At 44.8% G+C, this 20,426-nt stretch overlaps 1 protein-coding gene across 2 annotated transcripts in view; it reads right to left on the minus strand.

Moving 5' to 3' along the window:
- Positions 1-3,649: 3,649 nt before the first annotated feature.
- Positions 3,650-20,426, minus strand: part of LOC309534750 (copine-5) — a 141,899-nt gene continuing 125,122 nt past the window's right edge. The window contains exons 15-21 of one of the 2 annotated variants that reach the window (XM_082227078.1): positions 19,033-19,079; positions 18,437-18,618; positions 17,076-17,203; positions 16,583-16,685; positions 13,672-13,729; positions 11,309-11,382; positions 3,650-8,803 (exon numbers count right to left, since the gene is read on the minus strand). In XM_082227078.1, coding sequence (XP_082083204.1) covers positions 8,615-8,803; positions 11,309-11,382; positions 13,672-13,729; positions 16,583-16,685; positions 17,076-17,203; positions 18,437-18,618; positions 19,033-19,079 — 781 coding nt within the window. In that variant the 3' untranslated portion in view covers positions 3,650-8,614. The remainder of the gene's footprint in view (positions 8,804-11,308; positions 11,383-13,671; positions 13,730-16,582; positions 16,686-17,075; positions 17,204-18,436; positions 18,619-19,032; positions 19,080-20,426) is intronic. The other variant, XM_082227079.1, reaches the window with a different exon arrangement.

Genomic DNA, 20,426 nt, shown 5'->3' on the forward strand with positions numbered 1-20,426 from the left:
CTTCTTCTTCTTCTTCTTCTTCTTCTTCTTCTTCTTCTTCTTCTTCTTCTTCTTCTTCTTCTTCTTCACCATGACATTATGGTCTCTAGAAAGTTGTCTAAAGCCTGCTGCACCACTGTTGCATCTTCTATGCTCAGGGAAGAGATATCTGTTTCCTGGGACTTGGAGGACATCCAGTTGAAGAGAAGAGTTTCTCCAAGCTACAATTCCTAATCAGCTCTCTTGGTTGTGGGCCCCTCTGTTAAGGACCACCACGTACGTCGACTTTTCAAAAGATAATCATCATCATTAGGATGGAAGGATGGAACCAGCTTTATATATTCACAGTTGGTGAGATTAAGGCTGCAAACCTACACGCACTTTACTTGGGAGCCAACCTCACTGAAGTCAGTGGGGTCTGCTTTCAGCCACATATCCACTTCACCTTGATTTTAAATGTTTCTGTTTATAGTGAAAGGCTTCAGCTCTGCCAGCCTTCTGCTGGCCTACAATTTCAGTGGGAACCAAACCTGGAAGAAGATGTCTGCAACATGTTGCTTAAGGCAAGGAAATCCTCATTCTGTGAATCCACTCTCATTGGTCCTTCACTACTAAGGGACAACTCTTTTCCTGGCACTTGGTTAAAGGTTGGGCTCTACTGAACTCTCTGATTTAATTTTCTTCTGCAAGAGCTACTGACACAGCACTCCCTGAATTTTGGAGAAGTGGACTGCTTTTCTGGTGACGCACAGATGCACTAAGCTCCCCATGGAACCCCGTGGATTGGGACCACTTAAAGGGTCATGATGTTTCCTGCAGATCATACTTGATCTGGCACATAATGACATTATGCTGTGGTTGGAAGCAATCCTTGATCTTTCTGAATGCTCATTAAATAAATCATGCAAGACCTGAAGTATTAAGCCCCTATTAGTATGTGTTTAGGAATCCCCAGCTCTCTACTGGGAGAAGAACAGTGGATGGTATTTTGAATGCCAAGAAAAGGACTTTGCTTCAGATATTAGCTGACAATGATTGCCCTTATCAATTGTTTCCTATCCTTCCCATGCTCCCATGGGCTGCAGAAGCTCAGCATCTTCCCTCCCAGTACTATAATGGTATGTACACTTCTTATGGTATGAATTAGCATTCTGCAAAGACAGAACAGAGAGAAAAATAGATGACTTTTTATGCATGACAAGGAACAGTATTTGGAACACAACACTTTGCCAGCAGCCACAGGCCTTTTGAATGTTAATTACACATTTGCCTGTGTGAATTCAATATAGTGTCAGTTGTCTTAGGCATGCCACACTAATCACAAAAACCACCGATGGCTTTCAATTTCATGGTGAAAGACCCCAAAGCATTTAAATGCTTAGGTATAGTGTACAAACAAATTTGGTGCATCGATTTTTAAAGCTGTATGGTTCCACCATGTTAACTTTGCTTGGGGGTGGATGCCCAAAGCATTTCTATCGCCTCACCCTTTTCAGTTTATGAACCACTGTAAGTATCCATACTAGGATTCCTCTCCACATATTTGCAGGTTATATTCCCACTGTTTGTCTGCATATGAAAAAGAATTCACCTATTGGTCAATTTTTGAAAATCAGTATGTTGATCACGAATAAGCATAGGTGAGCTGGAACAACTGACTAGCCTCACAACAGACATTTGGATTGTCTTCTGATGAATGAAGGAATCAAGTTTAAAAATTATTTTGAGCGCTTATGTGGCAACTTCTGTTTTCAGTTTGATAATTAGCACACTAAGGAGCCGTGGTATTGTTGCATGTCATCCATGGGTGTAGCCAGGATTTTTCTTGGGGGGAGGGGGCAGAACCTCAGTTTGCTATGTATTTTTATTGATTTTTATTGATTGGGGGGGGGGGTAGCTGCCCCTTCCTGCCCCCCCCCCTTGGCTACACCCATGACACCACCTCAATCTCTGATCTGTTCAAGTTTCCAAGTGCCCCAGGCACCTACCCAGAGTTCAGGTTTCCTCTGGAATAAGGGAGCGGTGATATCTTTGTGATATGCGATTTATTTACACATACAACCTGAGCCTACGATGGAGCCTTAAGGCCTTGCTTCCCCCATAGCCACAGCTTTGGATTCCAGCAGAAATCAGGCATGGCTCTCTCCATCTGCTTTCCCAGCTTCCTGATTCTAGCGTCTAGCTTCCACCTCAACTCTCCCCTCTCAACTCTGGCTTTTTTTCTTTTTAAACTAACTACCAGTGAGTCAAGGGAGGGGACCCCGTCCATTTGGTGTCTGGCACAGAGCCACTTCCTTTGTTCCCTCAATGGTCTAGGCTATCGCCTCACTAGGAAGCAAGCCTAGCTATTCCAGGAATTTGAATCCTTGTTTAAAATGTGGCACTTTCCGGACCCAGAACGTAGAAGGGTCTCAGCATACAACCTACTCCCTTACCCAAACTCCTAACAGTATTATGCAATTAAAAGGAGATGAGGACTTGAAAGGGTTTTTATTGTACTTTGCGCACCTGGACTGACACGTGTACAATTTCATAGGCTGTTTCTGTAGTGAATAATAACAGAATCTGAAGTTTTTGTGACGATCAGATTTTTATAGCAAAGCTTCTCCCCCGTTTTTGTGTGTTCTATCTTCTCCACATTTTCTTTAGTCTTGAGAATTCTGCCAAAAGCAAGTTCTTGTAGGAAATTACCGTATTTTTCGCTCTATAACACGCACCAGACCATAACACGCACATAGTTTTTAGAGGAGGAAAACAAAAAAAAAAATTCTAAACGAAATAGTGGATATATGATTTTTGTGGTTCATGCTGTGGCCACAGACATGTGATCTGACAGTGAGTTTGGAGTAGCCCAATGCAAAAATCCTGAGGATCCATGTGGATCCATGCTTTGTAACCACGGAGGAGGGAAGGAAGGGGAACCATGGATCCTCTGCTCACGACTGCAGCAGATCCCCCCGCCACCCGCAGGCATTCACTCCATAACACGCACAGACATTTCCCCTTGCTTTCTAGGAGGAAAAAAGTGAGTGTTGTGGTGCAAAAAATACGGTACTTTGGAATTCAATGAATTTGAAATTTAGATACCAAGGCTGCAATCCTAAACACACAATCCTAAATCCCAGTAGGATCTATTTCTGAGTAGACCTTCATACTCAATGAAATCTGAGTAGGAAGGAGCTGGGACATCTACATCTGTCTAAATCACGCCAGTAGTCCCTACCCCTTCTTGTCGTTCTTGTAAAAATGCTGCTAAGGGTTTTTTGATTTTAGGATTTTGATTCAAGATCTGCTTGAATGCACTTCTGTAATGATGTAGCCTGTATTTGCTTTCTGTAACCTTTATGTAGCTTAGTGCGTTTAATGAGTGCATGTATTTTGTAGCAATTACTGCTAAGTTACAAGTTGTGTGGGTATATATATATAAATTATACAACCCAGTCACTCACATAGGGAAAGAGAATACAATCTTTCATCGGTAAAGATTTTGTTTCTAAAAATTTCCATTACTTTATTCCTTTTTCAGCATATATGTAACAACATTACAGTCTACATTTCTCCGTCCTGAGAGTGCTTTTTTTCTTCTTCTAGGTTGTCCTCCTAATTTAGGGACATCAGATAATAGCCTGAATAAATCATTTGTGCCGCGAGATAAAAGCTCACACAGTGCTTTAATAAAAGGAATCATTTATTTCAGTTTAAGGCAGTCCAATAGGAACTATATTACATCAGACATTCAACGCAGGAAACGGTAGCATAAAAGAGAGAAAGGCCATTGCCATGCAAATAAAAACAGTCGTGAAGGGAGGAGGGGAAATGGAACATGCTGGGTGGCTGTAAGAAACTCCAGAAGCCAGAGAAAATTTGGATTTGGGAGTAGACTGTACATACAACAGGCTTCCTTTGAGGCTTCAAACTAGGTCACCTGGAGAATTCCTGCTGTTTCCACCACCTAAGATCTAGTCAAAGGGCCTGGGATTCAACAGGTATGCCCAACCCACTACCTGATCTTTAAATGTGTTTGTGCCCAAGATGTCCGCCAGCCCCTTCCATCTGTAGGCACACATTTGCATGATGCATATACATCGTGCTGATCCACTCATATAAACTTGGGAGCAGGGGAGTTTCAGTGCCATGCTTCACCCAACGGGTGGGCAGAGATGTGGCATACAAAACCATAGCTTATGTAGCACTTCCCCAGTCACTCTTGGGATGATGTGACAATGCACAGACAGATGGGGTACAAATTAGCACAGGCAAACACTGCTCAGTGGTACCTCTGCTCTTGCAGAACTAGACAGCAGATTAGATGTGCCTCCCACTGTCTCCTGTATGGAGGCTTCCGCTTCTGGGGTAATGTATTAATACTGCTAAGACAAAAGAGGCAGAGAAACAGTATTCTCACTCGCTTACTTCTTTTGGAAATTGGAAGATAATACGCTCTTCAAGGTTGCAGTTTTAGAGTATAATCCACATCCCAAAGCAAAGGCAATGGCAAAGCTCCCATTGATCATCGCCAGTGCAGGATTGCCCCGAGTCTGTGCTATTCATCATGTGGGAAAAGTAATTTAATACAGCAACGCCATGCCCAAAACTGATCATTTCTGGTTGAGTTATAGGTGATGCTGACCCTGCATCAGCACAGGATCTGTCCCAGAGAGGGAGACTAAGTGTCACTTACTATCAACTGGCAAAGCTGAAGTTCCTCAAAGACCAACAGAAATCCACCACTGAGCTCAGGTGAGTATTAGAAAACTTGCTGGCTGACTAGTTCTGTAACAGTTTACGAGCCAAGCCAGCCAACCAAGACTTCATCTCAAAAGTAGCTATAAGTGGCCACTTAGACAGAATCCAATATAGCTAAAGTGGTGAGGAAGAAGACGGCAACAACTTTGTAGGGGTTGTATTCAGCTAAGTTTTACTCAGGCTAAACCCACTGAGGTCAATGGACCTAAGTTTGTCATGTTCATTAATTTCAATGGGCCTACTATGCATAGGACTATCACTGAGCACAACCCTAAGCCCCACGAAGTGTTTAAGGTGCCCTAAAGGTAAATGATGAATCATTCTTTGCTCTCATACATAAATTTATCCTTCCATTCCAGTCACCAAACTGACCTGAATCTTGTCCCAATTTTGCCTGATAGTTACAAAGGTGGGTTAGAGAGCCACTTGGAGGAAATACTATACTATACAGCACCTTGGTTTTTAAAAGTGTACTGCAGGATCCTAGTGGTGGAAATTTCCTCCTTATTTCACTTGGAATATTTTCAACATATGAGCATAACAAGCAAGCATAACATGGCAAGCAGTCATTGACCAGCTGTCCAGAGTCTTGTTGACTTATATTGTGTAGTCAGCTGTTAGTCTAGGAAAGGGGAAGGTGATAGGGAATATAAAATCTAAGGATCTCACATAAGCAATGTGCTTCCTTTCACATCATGCTACCGCCAGCATTTATCTATTCTCAATAAGAAGAATAATTTGGAAAGTGCTTAGCAAGTGCCTAGTGTGCTCCCCAACAACTTCTTAAGTAGGGAGGGGAGAGTACTAGCTAGGCTACTTCTAAGTGCATCTTTCATCATTATTCCAGTTAGCAAAAGAGCTATCCAGCTCCAGAGCAGATCCGATCCCTAGTAGCTAAGAAAGGTTTGGGGATCTGGCTCCCTGTGAGTTAAGACATCCCTGGAACACCTCAAGCAACCAGCTAAAGGGGGGGGGAGGGAAAGCAGTTTGTGATTTTACAAATGCATGAAACCCGTGGTTTAAAAACCTTGCCAAATAAGGATTGAAACTTGAAAATGGAAGCTGGAGTATATTTTTGTTGGCCTACATAAAAAAAGCCCTTCAAATGCTTAAGAGCTTCAGCTTAATAAACAAGAACAGCTCAGTGAGTAGAGCATGAGGCTCTTAATCTCAGGTTTGTGGGTTTGAGCCCCACATTGGGCAAAAGATTTGGGGGTTGGACTAGATGACCCTTGGGGTCCCTTCGAAGTCTACAGTTCTATGATTTAGCAGTTAGCCTTGGAAGCAGGATATCACTGGCCATCAATCTTCTTCCCCAGCACCTTTCTTTCTCCAGAGGCAGGGAACCAGGGGGCCTCTAAATGGCCAGTGGTGAAGCACGATGGTAGCTGTAGTCTAACAACATCTGGAGGGCCACAGGTTCCCCATTTTTGCCCTGGAGATTTGTGAATAGCTTCCAGGAGCTCCTTACCTATCATCACATAGGGGTGGTAGCTGCCCGACGTGCCCTTGGGAATCAGTGCTGCTCTGGAAGGTGGATATGCAAGAGAGAACGAAATACCCTGGTAGTACGGTTGGTTAGTGATTGGGGTAAGGGAACTGGATCTGGAATACGGAGAGACAATACAGGTGAAGAGGTGGTGGAATAAGGAGGAAGTGGCAAAGGGCAATATGCCAGCAATATGCTGATGACACACAGCTCTACTTCTCTTTGACATCTGCAGGTGGGGCAGTTGATGGGCAGGGCTAATGTCTTGCCTTCATGTGCCTCTTCCACGTGAGGCCCGGAGGGTGGCAACACGAGAACCAGCCTCATCTACAGTGGCTCCCCGTCTATGGAATGCTCTCCCCAGGGAGGTTCTCCTGGCACCTTCATTCTATACTTTAGGGCACCAGGCAAAAGCATTTATCTTCAACCAGACCTTTGGCTGATTAGTTTTCTACAGCTTTCTAAATGTGTCTGTGGGAACGGAGGGCACGCGTTATTTTGTTTTTGTTTTAATTATTTACTTGTATTTTTATTCTGCGACTTGCCCTGAGATCTTGTGGTGAAGGGAGGTATACAAATAAAATAAATAAATACATAAATACATGAATACATGAAATAAATAAATAAATAAATAAATAAATAAATGAAATAATAAATAAATGAAATAAATAAATGAAATGAATGAATGAATGGGTGAGTGAGGGCTTCATCCATGAGTGAATCAGAAAAGGGCACTTGTCTAGAATTTCTGGTTTTAAAAGGGATACGATTAAAATATCTGCTTGGCTTAATGAGAGGTACGGTACTTTTAAATTCAGCTGAGTTGCCCTGAGTTGAGGACGGGGTATAAACTGAAATAAATATGTACATAAACAATTTTTTTAACACACACACAACCTCCCACTAACCTTTCCAGGGGAGAGTTTGGAAAATTCTAGGAGTCTGAGTATGGTTTTGTGTCAGAGCACAGGAGGAGACCTTGTGGTCCTCCAGATCATGTTGGAATCCAACTCCTGTCAGCCCCAGTCAGCATGGTCAGGGATGATGGGAGCTGAGTCCAGCAACATCTGGTAGGTCACCACTGCTTTAGAACAGCCTCCCCCAAATTGCTGCCTGCCAGATGTTTTGAGTTACAAGCCTCATTGGGTGCTGCCTGGAGCTGATGGGAATTGCAGCTCAAAACATATGGAGAGCTCCAGGTGGGGAAAGCAGCTTTTAGAGTTATATGCAGCTTTTCTGATCCATGCCAAGCTGGAGCTTTTATATAGCAGGTCCAAGTTCTGCAAAGGCTGAAATGAAGAAAGGACATACCAAAGTGCAACACAGGAGCTATGCCCATTACTACATAACCCTGGGAAGTAACTTTTCCTGTCACTCTATGAACACAGCCAAACTTCAAGATCATCCTGACTGAGGATACCACTTGTAAGTTATCACTCTGATGGGCAGAAGTACGAAGAGGTCAAAAATAAGGCCCATTTATATTCTCTCTCTCTCTCTCTCTCTCTCTCTCTCTCTCTCTCTCTCATGCCCTGCACAATAATACCTTCTCAGATATCAAATCTAGACAGCAATTTGCTGAAAACCAGGGGTTAAAAAATGCAAAAGGGACTTAACAGAGTCACAAAAACCAAACAATCAAGGGAACAAACAATCCAGGCCTGCACAAATATTTGTCAAAGTAGATTTACAAAGAATAAGGGGGTGGGGTTAAGCAATTTAGGGACTGGATGCAGTACAAAGAACAGCAGCAACACCAGCAGCATTAAGAGACGACATCACACGGTCACTTGATCACAATATTCAGCCTGCCAGGTCAATCCATAAGCTGAGCCATTACAAAGCGAGGAAGAAGTGTCAGAAGACTTGAGGTGGCAGCTGGACTATACATGGGCTTAAAAAAGAAGAAGACCCCAAATCATTCAGCTGTAAGGGGTGGGGCAAGGGAAGATGCATGGAGAAAGGGCTGCTTCATCACACAAACCATAGAGAAATGAATGATCTGTGCCTCCTTATGAGGCCTACCAAGACAGGCTGGACTTCTCTCACCATGGTGATCTCCCCAAATAGGAAACGAGGAAACTTGCCAACAACAGGGCTTGTCCTTTAACAAAATGAAATGAAATCAAAACCCTTATTCCCCCCCCCCCCCAGGTTTCACGGCTGGTCCGTCCTTCCATCGATGCACATTGGTGTGCCAGAATGGCAGCAGTAAACCAGCTCTCAGAGAGGATTATTATTAAATTTTTTTGCAGAAAAGAGTACACTGTAGATTTTCATTTTGTGGTGTGGTCACTGCCCGGATGTCAGTCTGCCCACAGAAAGTTGAGAGCTGATCCAAGAGAGTGACCTGTGTTTTGTAGGCACCTGCCCTCAAGTGCTGCTTTCCTCTCCTGGCGTTCAGATTTCTGTCTGAAGGGTGTGGCCTGTGGGGGTGTACGGAGGTGGAGCTGGGTTGGGTTTGATGCCGCGTCCCTTCATGTAGGAGATGAACTGGTCGGGAATCTCAGCAAGAACGTCCTTAGCCAGCCGAGCCATACTCAGGACGTGGTTTCCTGTGCGGTCAATGTAATCTCGGAATGGGACAAACTGGGAGAGAGAACAGATTAGATTAGATTAGATTAGATTTATTGCGGCCATTGGCCCATATCGAAACAATACATCAGAATTTATCCATAAACAATACAGTTTAAACAGTTCCAAGTTAAAACACCCATATAGAACCAATTTTACTTCAGTTAAGTAAACACTATACATAATAAGCTCCCTCTATGTAAACCGCCATTCAGATCCATCAGATTTTGGGGGGTATGCGTCTTAGTTCTGGCACTTATTGATGGTTCTTAAGTTTAGCTAAGCTGTCAGAGACATACAGTGATCCATTTCTCCTCTTTTGAAATAAAACATTAATCAGGTATCTAGCGACTGCAAGGGATCTACTTGTATCTTCGTCGTTTAATAAGTATATTATTTGGGCTTCCTGAGGACCATCAGCAATTCTCAATAAATATGGAGCCAGAAACTTGGACCGTGCAGCCGAATGTAATGGACAACAGAAGATTATATAACGATTCTATAGATCCACTTTTACAGTCACAGAGGAGTGAGATCTGACCGTTGGAGAGTCTGTTACCCAACACGTTTGATGGGAGAGAGAACAGTATATTGAAGGCATGAAAGGCAAATCATTCAAAAGGCAATATATAGCCTTACAACAGAGACTTCCCTGATCCAGGAAGGCTGGACGCATTCGTATAGAAAGATCACAGGTGGCAAAACTTGAGCAGTTCGCCAGGCAGAGATCACGCCAAAACTTCCCCAGCTTTGCAATGGAATTTGCTGCTCTCTGGTAAGTTAACCTCTTTTGATAGGCTATGCCTTTTAATTGTTACTCACCTCAAATCTTCAGGATGGGGTGGGCTACAGAATTAAATACATATTAGAAAATATAGGAAGTCGCCTTGTATCTTTTTTTAAAAAAAACCCCACACACGTTTATTTGATTTTACAAAAGTAAAGTTATAACAATACCAAATAGATCATCATATTTAGAGATTTCTCTGAATCTCCAGACTTCCATGGGTCCTACTGTCAACATTTTCAAGTGCATATTATTTCATATATATATATATATATATATATATATATATATTTGCTTTCGTAGATTTTCACGGGTACAGGAATGCAGGTTTTGGTGTCTTCGGGTGTCTTCCCGTGTAAGAGTCGGGGTGTCTGGGCGACGTTTCGACGAGGTCTCACTCGTCATCTTCAGGCTGGTGCTTTCGGCTTCTTGTTACTGGAACAGAGCTCTGTTCCAGTAACAAGAAGCCGAAAGCACCAGCCTGAAGATGACGAGTGAGACCTCGTCGAAACGTCGCCCAGACACCCCGACTCTTACACGGGAAGACACCCGAAGACACCAAAACCTGCATATATATATATATATATATATCCATATTGTCCACAGTGTTTGTTACATTATAAGTGTTATTAAAATCCTGCTAATGTTTTCATCTGCTTACAATGGTCTCCTAAATAGACTATAATTTCCCCCCATTCTTTCTTGAATGGGAAGTTTTTGTCTTCTTGGTTTCTGAGCTTTCTGGTCAGCTTTGCCATTTCAGCATAGTCCAACAGGAAGTTGCCTTGTATCAAGATACACTATTATTGCATCTGGGCCAGTCTAAGCTGACGGGCAGCAGCTCTCTGTAGTATGTACCTGAGAGGTCTTTCATGGCACCTTGCTACCCTAGCATCCTTTTAACTGAAGATGCCAAATATTGAGCTGTTGCCCTGGCAATAGTTCTCACCCATCCCTGACAACCTTGTTTTCTTTCCTCTATTCAGGTGCATATTCAGAGTGATGCAAGACTTCTGGAGCTAGGGAACCATGTAACTCAGAGAACCCTGTCTTGGCACATTCAGTTCAGTGAGGATCAGAAATGGTTTGCCTGGTGCAGTGGAACCATTAAACTAGCTTGCCAGCAGGTGGGTTGCTCTTGCTTACTAGGAAGGGCGGGGAAGTCAGTGCAGTGCAAAGATGCCAGACTGTCTCTGCTAGTGTGTTCACACCACACCAACCTCACCCTCCCAGCAAGCAATAGAGACCCATCTGCTGGTAGTGGTGACTGGTGTCCCATTAGGACTCATGAGCCGGAAGGTAGGGGAGTGCAACAGTAGGTGCAGCCAGAGCCAACCACAGGCAGAGCCAACTTGCCCCGGTTTTGTCCTAGTTTTCCTCCTCCCGCTTGAGTTCTGGCAACCCTGAGACTAAGGAGGAAGCTGGCAGACAGTGCCACCCCCTGGGTTGGTTGTAAGCAGGCAGGCAGGTGGGGGTGGGCTGAGGGCAGGTTCAAGGTTGGTGGGGCAGCACGCCATTCCTTCCACTGGACAAGTCTCCAATGCCTGCCAGGAAAGCAGAGTAACAGCTGCTGTTGGGTCTCCTCACACACTGAAAGTGAGCTGAAAACCCCCACACTGACAAACACAAGTCAGCTTTGAAGCACGGAGGCTCTTCAGCTCTTGCCTGTTCTGCAACAAGACTGGCACACAAGGCAGATTGTGGTTTATTTTTTAAGAAATTAAAAAGCATACCTGGACAATGTCACGTTCTGCAATCTTTCCACGGGACGAGATTCGAATGTCATCTCCATCCAGCTCCACCATGGCTGTCCATTGTAGGGAGGGGTGAATGGAAGGAAAGAAGGAGGATTAATCATAGATAGCATAAGTAAGGGTGCAAAGGAGTCAAAGACTGCAGGAGGCAAACGAAACTCCTCTATGCCATGACTGATAAGCTGTTCCATTATCTGAAAAAGGCAATTTGAGCAAAAAGCTCCACTGTCTTCTTTCAGAGAGTCAAGCAGGAAAACCACATTCAATTTTCATTTCGCATATTCTAATTTGCTCTACTGATGGCCCTATCAATGTCTGTTTCTCATTGCTCACTGCAAGATATAATCAATCTGTTATATTCTACCCCTTGATTTCACTATACAGCCTTTCAGCCTTGTTTTTTTGAATCAGGGACTGTCAAATCTGAGGCATGGAGTTTGCAATTGGTGGCATAAATACATATATGAGGAAGGTTAGCTGTTGCTTTGCAGCACTTTCTGCATACAACTGTACCTTGGTTGCCAAATGCCTTGGAACTCATACGTTTCGGCTCCCCAACAATCGAAAAACAGAAGTGAGTGTTCTGGTTTTCGAATGATTTTTGGAAGCTGAATGTCCAGCGTGGCTTCCACAGCTTCTGATTGGCTGCAGGACGCTTCTGCAGCCAAGCAGAAGCCGAGCTTTTGTTTCCGAATGTTTTGGAAGTTGAGCAGACTTCCAGAACGGATTCCGTTCAACTTCCAAGGTACAACTGAATATCACACTGGGCTAATCATGCATCATTCAATGCCTATGGGAATATCTGCAAATCTATAGTGACTATAGGGGTGTGCACAGCTGCCCCCATCTGCCCCATGTCATGGATGCAGGGGTCCCGAATCAGGGTCACCTGCCCTGAGCTAACCTGGGGACCACCTGTAGCCCTAAAGTAGTTTTAGGGAGGCGCTTTCCCTCTCAAGTAAACATTCAGCCAGGAGCAGGGGAGTGGGGAGGAAATGTTGCTCTACATCCCCCTGACCAAGAGAAGTGGAGTTAGTTCTTCTGGCTCTCCTTTGCCCCCAAAGGAGCACCCTTTTTCTTTTCAAGTGGCTTTTCTGCATGGATGTTGCTTGCAAAGGAGCACCATGCAGGGGCGTAGCAAGGGGGGGTGCGGCAGGTGCGGCCCACTGCGGGTGCCCCCACTGAGGGGTGTGTGTGACAAAATGGCAGGCGGCACTCACAGCAGGGTCTGCAGCACGCATAAGTCATGCATCTCAGGCACCTGCAGGCTCCACAATGTCTGCCCGCTGCCTCCCCCCCAGCTGTAGGGCGCCCCTGTCCTGTCCTTCCCTAAGGGCACTGCATGCTCCGTCCCTACATGGCCGAAACTAAGGGTGCTGCATGGCCGAATCACCCTGCCCCTGGGTGCCCCACCCCAGGTGCCCGAGAGGCTTCCTCTGCCGCTGGCACCATGCCCACTTACTCTCTGCAGGTGGAGATGCAGTTGGGCCTAAAGGGGGCAGGCAGAGCACTGGGGCTTCAAAATATGCCACACAGCACTATGCAAGCATGAAAGCCAGGGCTTGCAAAGCACCGTGCCTTTGCCTGCATGGCTTGATTCAAAACCATGTGGGCAAAATTGGATTAGCTGATGTCAGGTGACTGACAGGTGGGTGGCCCCACTCACCAGCCAAACTCAGCCAGATGGGGGAGAGAAGGATCTGGTTGGATGGTATCAATGCATTATTTACAATATATGTTTTTCTGCTTTCTGAGAATGGCTAATCCAGTGTCATCGCTGGTATGCAAAGCTCTGCAGTGGGTGGGTGATACCGTAGTTGCTATGGGTGTTTCTATCAGCACTGCTATATTAGTGCCTATTGCTGGACATGGTTCTGTTGGTTTTGCTGCTGGGACTTGCCGATCAGAAGGTCGGCGGTTCAAATCCCTGTGACGGGGTGAGCTCCCGTTGCTCGGTCCCTGCTCCTGCCAACCTAGCAGTTCGAAAGCACGTCAAAGTGCAAGTAGATAAATAGGCAGGAAGGTAAACAGCGTTTCCGTGCGCTGCTCTGATTTGCCAGAATCAGCTTAGTCATGCTGGCCACATGACCTGGAAGCTGTACGCCGGCTCCCTTAGCCAGTAAAGCGAGATGAGCGCCGCAACCCCAGAGTCAGTCACGACTGGACCTAATGGTCAGGGTTCCCTTTACCTTTATCTTTTAAGCATAGATTGCAACTATCTCCTACTGGCCTTAACCCCTGGGATAGTAGCTGCCATTGTAGCAGGAGCATAGGATTCAGCCTTTCAGCCAAAGCATTTGAAAGTCCTCATATTTCATGACTGTTTGCACAAAAGTTCTTACCGTCAAATTCAGCCTGTCCAACTCCTACAATGATTATGGACATAGGAAGCTTGGCAGCCTGAGAGTCAACAGGAAAGAAGGAAGAAAGATGTGTGTGGCAGAGGGTTGGGGTTGAGATGGGAAGGAGAGGAAGAGAGAAAAAAGCATGAATTCAAAACAGAAAGCTGCAAAGTGATGTGTCAGAAATCAGGACATAGATTGTGTGGGGCAGAGATGGGATGGGGAGTCTGTTGCAAGACTGTAACTCCCATCACCTCCAGGCAGCACAGCCAGTGGTCAGGGATGCAACAACATCTGGGTAGTCCCAGATTCCCTACACCTGGGCTAGCTTAAGCACTGCTTGGTTATGAATATTTGCATTAAAGGTAAATAATATTGGGAAGTGGGAAAAGAGCAGCTGTTGCTTGCCTTTGGCACAGAAATATAAGAAAGCTAGAACCAAAGCCAGTCCTAATTATAAGTGGAAGACTATGGTGATCTAGGCCTTTTAAAGACATATGCGTAATAATTTTGTAGTTATTCATTTGTATCAGGCAGGGGAACTTTTGGCCCTAAAGATGCTGCTGAGCTAGAACTTCCATCAGTCCAAGCAAGCATGGCCAATGGCCAAGAATGTGGGGAGTTGCAGTTCAGTGACATCTGGAGGGGAAAAGGTTTCCCCACATCTGATTTATGTAATGACTGGTGGAATTTCAAATGCCCAATGACATGTTCACATGTGGAACTTGAGTAGTGGGGTGTCCAGGCAGCCATGGCAGTGCAACTCTTAGCCATATTGAGAATATGATCCTCATGTGCGATTCACAAAAACCAGTTTTTGTGATAACTGTGACGTTAACATATGAGAGTGCTGGAGGTGAAATAGTTAAACAGGTTACCCAATCAGAACCCAGGAGGGTGGAGTCAGAGGGACTATAAAACCAGCTCTAGGAGGGGCGAAGGGGAGAGTTTGTTGGAAGGTTGGTTGGAGTGGGGGTGAATTGGGATAGAGTCTGTGGGGAGGTTGAGTTAGTGTAGCGAAATAAGCTGAGTCAGGAACAGTTAGGAGCTGGGAAGACAAGTAAAATCTGAGAGGTGGTTTAGTGAGTGAGAGCAGGCAGTGGAAGTTATAGGTCTGGATAGGCACCCCATGATTGTAATTGACTGAGACAGTTTATGAAACCAAATGCTTGTTAAACTGCAATAAATAGAAGTTTATGTTCCAATTTAACCCTGATTGGACTCAGTATTGTATCAGGTAGGGCCTGGGTAGTGGCAGCGAGAAATAAAGTGGTGGCACAGGGATCAATAGACGGTGAAACGTCCTGTGACCCTGTGTGATCACCACAATAACTACACCAGGGGGAGTAGAACTTGGAGTTCCCCCGCTCCCCATATTCCGTATGAACAATGAAGAGAGATTTGTCTTTTTAAATGCACTGCTAAGTTTGCTTCTGGTTGTAATGGCATATTGCCAGTCTAGCCCTACCCCCACTCCTTTGCAGCATATTTGTATATTTAACTCTGATCACACTTTATACGTGCAGACTTTGGACCTTTTAAAAAGCACAAAATGCCACTTCGTCCTTATATGGGTAGCAAAATATTTTGAGAATATTGCCATGGGGGAGATGGCGGGAGACAATTCACACTCCACGGTGCTAAACTAACATAGTCATGGAATCAGAATTAACCCATTGTCACAACTGATTTAGCAAGGAACTGCTGCTACCATAGAAAAAGGGAGCAGATTCACCCACTTTATTTAGCCACCTCTTCCAATTTTAATAAGCTAAGCCCTTCTGTTTGCTTATAGAAACAACCCTTTCTGAGACCTCTCCCTGACCCTAATGCTCTCCTGCTTGCTAATGGGCTTTGCCATTGTGTTATTTAAAGAAATAACAGTGATACGCTTTGTGCTTTCCATTCTGCTTGCCTGCCAAACACCTTCAGGAACTCTTTTGTTGTTGTTGTTGTTGTTGTTAACACACACACACACACACTGTCTTTTTATCCAATTATCAAGCTTCCCCCTCTTCCCCATCAGCAATCACTGATTGTATTTAGCTGTTAAAAACGCAGACAGTGTAATCATCAGTGTGTTCTTTGCTGGGGCTGATCTCTGGCCGGGCTGGAACAGTTTAATAATGAGCACCCCTCATCCACAACACAGCACATGGAAGTGTCAAAATGGCTGCATGGGTAGGAGGAGATAAAAGGAAAATTGCCCAGAGAAGTGATTGGATGCTTAAAGCAATTATGGTGCAAATAGGAAGCTGCTGTGAGTTCATGTGGTCCAGCTGATACTCAAAGTTGCCTGGGAGGCCTGAGTTCAAAGCCTGCCTGAGCAATGGGCAAATTAGCCTTGGGCAAGTCATTTTCTCTCACCCTTAATTTTTCATCAGCTGCCTTGATCAGACAGGAGATAACAGAGGATGGCACACAGTGGTTAAAAGAGTGAGTTGGGAAGACCTAAGCTTTAGGCTTGCTGCTAGATTTGGTTATCCTCACCTTTAAAATGGGGGTCTACTTTGTAGGCTTGTGCAGAGGTTACTAATTAAGTTAAGCACTATGCGAGTTCTAAATCTGATTAGAAGTGCTGTATCATTCATGTTGTTAACATGAGGGCAGAAAATGGTAAAGAAGGAACAGCATTTTTTTAAAAATACTATTTAGTGCTCCTATGTGGAGTTCCTGTAAGGCTAGTGAATGTTTGACCTTTTTGCAGTGGGAAAACGGATCTGTGCTGTGGCTACATCTCCCCCCCCCCCCCGCTCCGTGGCTTGAAATAAATCCCGGGATCTTAACTCTCTAGCATATTACATTGCCTACCTGAAACTATTTTACTCCCCATCCTGGCAGGTGCAGTTACACTTTTGTTTGTTGGCAGATCTTAACTCCTGGGACAACACCCCCAACCTGTGCTACTCACGTTGACAATAGCTTCTTTTGTCTGGGCCATGTCCGATATCACGCCATCAGTGATGATGAGCAAAACGAAATACTGGGAACCGTCCTGCACAGCTGCAGCGTATCTGAGTTTTGGGAGGAGATCATGAGAATTTAGGAAGAGAGCCAGGAGTGTTGTCAGGGTGGTCTGAATTCTGAACTAAACACTCCACATTCTGAAAGACATATGGTCTTGTAGTAAGGTTAAAGCTTACTGGGAAATCATATATAATGAATTGAAATGGATGTTTAAAATAGCATGGTTATGAAGTAAGGAGAATTTCACCAACCCACATTTTCATTAGGCTATGCTGGTTATCTCGCTTCGTGGTTTGTAAGAAGCTACTAGAATGTCATCAGCCATCCAAATATGCCGATAAGAATGGGAGTTGCATTCTCAGTACCTGCGGGTCATTTCCAACCACACTTAGCATTTGTCATGCTTTGTGACGATACCGTGCACTGATGAGACATACCTAGCCACGTGGTTAACCACTGGTGCAAAGTTAGTTGGACCATAGAGCTGGACGGTCTTGAGGCTCTGGTGATAGGCTTCAAGGATACCTTCTATTCCACTACAGTGAGGATTGTCAACATTGCCATTCTGCAGGAGAGAAAGGGAGTGACAAGTGAAAGTTCCCCAGGCAGAGTGGCTGATTCTTTGCCCTTTTGGGAATCCCTACCCTAGCGGCGGAGCTAGCCGCTCATGCACCCGGGGGCAGGGCAATCCGTCCATGGGGCGGGGTGCTCTGCCCGGGGGGTGATCGGCGTGGCAGCGATATGCCCAGGGAGGATTTTGTCACACACACCCCGGGATGAAACCCGGGGTGGACTGCCCCCACTGCCCCCCTTTCTCCGCCACTGTCCACCCCATTCTCAATGTTTGGCTCAGCTGATGGATGACCATCGGCAGAGATCAATACACTGGCTAGAGGAACTGCTAGCTAAGGGAGTGCAATAAATGTCACCAATCAGATATTACGCTGATGCAAAGGGAGCTGCCTATTGGGATTTAGAGGGACAGCAACAGCAAATGAAAATGATGATTCTTCTTTGCATCTGAAGCTCATGTCAACTTTTCAAAGAGAGACAAAGAAACCAGCCCCAAACTTATCTAAGTCAGCCCCAGGACTCTCGGATGTTCCTTGCCAGGTAAGACTTCAAGGATGAGACCATCACATGGGAAAGCAAAGGTGTATAGTGCAAACCTATTCATGTTTGCTCAGGAGTAAGTCCTACTATGGACGTGGGTGGCGCTGTTGGTTAAACCACAGAGCCTAGGACTTGCCGATCAGAAGGTCAGCGGTTCAAATCCCTGTGACGGGGTGACCTCCCGTTGCTCGGTCCCTGCTCCTGCCAACCTAGCAGTTCAAAAGCATGTCAAAGTGCAAGTAGATAAATAGGTACTGCTCTGGTGGGAAGGTAAACAGTGTTTCCGTGCGCTGTTCTGGTTTGCCAGAAGTGGCTTAGCCATGCTGGCCACATGACCCGGAAGCTGTACACCGGCCCCCTCGGCCAATAAAGCGAGATGAGCGCCGCAACCCCAGAGTTGGCCACGACTGGACCTAATGTTCAGGGGTCCCTTTACCTTTACCTAAGTCCTACTATGTTTAATGAGGCTTGCTCCCAAGCAAATGTGTTTAGGATTTTATTCTAAAAGATTTAATGATTCTGCTATTGGTGAAAAGTTCCTGCTGAAGGAGAACATGGGGATTTCCCCTTCATCAGGGAATGTTGGCGGATGGGTCCCGTTTGCCTGCCATTGGATTCAATTTGAGGCAAAGTATAAGAAGCTGTTTCTGAGTGCTGGTGTGATTCCAAGGAAGGTTGTCAGTACCAAGGGGAACTCATGAGACACACGCCCATCTGGAGGAATTTTGGCTCCAAACCCAAGTGCTGGGAACATTTTGTCACTGTCATAGTCCTGGATTATCTCGCCAACAGCCTTCAGTGCCATTGCATAGGCATTGAGCTGGTATGGATTCATGTAGTGAAGGGAAGTAGACTGAGAGGGATTCCCTGCCAAAGAGAGAGAGAGAATGAATAGTAGTTGGTTCACTGTATGGTAGGCCGTAGTGTGGCATTCATGAGGTCTGCATGAAGCCTTAGGAACAGAGGAAGCTCCTAAGATGTATCCCACCTTCCAAGACTGAAGATACAACACACTTACTCAGAGGTAAACTGCAGCAAAAGTGATATAACTTATTTCTGACTAGGCACATATGGTATTATGCCTCTAGGCTACAGTCCTACGCAGATGTACAATTGAACACAATGAATACTTTTGAGAAAACATGCTGTAGATTGCACTGTAGATTTAACAACTTCAATAAATACGTGCATCTCCAAAAAGAATTATTTAAACATTGGGAAATCAAGTGAACAAAAACTTAACAGCATCTTTGCGAGACATCTGCTGTAAAAAAAACTTACCATTGGAAGCTGTGAAGTCAATGGCCACTGTGAAATTGATCTGCGTCCTGAAAAAATGTCACATCACATTACTTAGACTGATAAATCTATAAGCATTTCGATTAGCGCAGAACCTTTGAGTGGAATGACCAACCCAAGTGAATGTCTAGAACACCACTTGACCATCTCTTTCCTGGCTCCTTTCTCTTTCCATCTGTCTCCCACAAACCTTGCGTTTTGTAATCATTCAGAGTTGGATTCAGTTTTTGAATCTCTCTCTTTAGAGTCGAGAGAACATGCAAAAAGACAGTGTATGCTGCCATGTGCCTTCTACACACACTTGGCCACAGCAATTGGCAGATACTTTGTGAGCAACCAATGCTTCTATATTATTTATTTTATTCACAGACTCCACCTAATACCCCACACTGTCAGGTTGGGGGGGGGGGGTCCCGAAGGCAACCTGGACAAAGTTCTTTATTAAAACAACAAAACAGTTCAAAAGTAAAACCACAAGGTTTTAACCAACTAAGTTCCACTCAGAGACGACTCCCTGCAATTAATATACAAAAGTTAGTATTGCCCATCAATATAAATGGGTCTATTCTGAGCAGAACTAATACTGGATTCAACCCACATAACAGGCACACACAACAGATAGTGGCATCATATTCCTTGGGATCCTCAACAGCCTATGTACAATGTTTAGGTTTTTGCACTGTACTGGAGAGCAAAGCCCACTGGACATAGTGGGGGCTTACTTCTGAGTAAACATACACAAGACTGGGTGTTAAAGAGTTCCTCCATGTTGGTACAGATTCCTGAGAAGAAACATGTTTGACAAGGCCATGTGGTGTCAAACATGTTTCTTCTCATGAATCTGTGCCAACATGTGGAGTCTCTCAAATATATGTGAGAGCAGCAGCATCTTGCCTTTGAAAATGTGTCATCGCCACAAAACAGTAAAGTAGCGTTATAGGGATGGGGGTGCTGAACCATCCATCCTCTTCCCATTCCTCCTAACCCTCCCACCCTCAGTTTTTTCCATAGCTGGGTTAATTTATAATATTGGAGCCTAGCTAGAGCTAGATGCAGTGGGGAGAAAGGCTATGGGGAGGAATGCAGCAGGCAAAGAAAGTGAGTATCCACTTATTGGCACCTGGGGGATTCATTCAGCACCCCCCCATAACTACATCTGCTTGGGATTGCTCCCTAACCCTGTGACTTTACTACCGTTCAGGTGGAAAAACAGAAGTCTGTTTCTTCATACATAATCCCATCTTTCCAGGGGGAAACAAAGGAGCTAATCGCATGGCAAGCTGTTCTCTACACTTCCATTTTATCAGTTCAGCAGAAGCCAAATGGGAACTTTAAAGATGTGGAGCCTCAATTCTTCTAGGCCACCCAGAGTAAGA

This window comes from Podarcis vaucheri, assembly GCF_965113315.1.
Source record: "Podarcis vaucheri genome assembly, chromosome: 6".
Lineage (NCBI taxonomy): Eukaryota > Metazoa > Chordata > Lepidosauria > Squamata > Lacertidae > Podarcis > Podarcis vaucheri.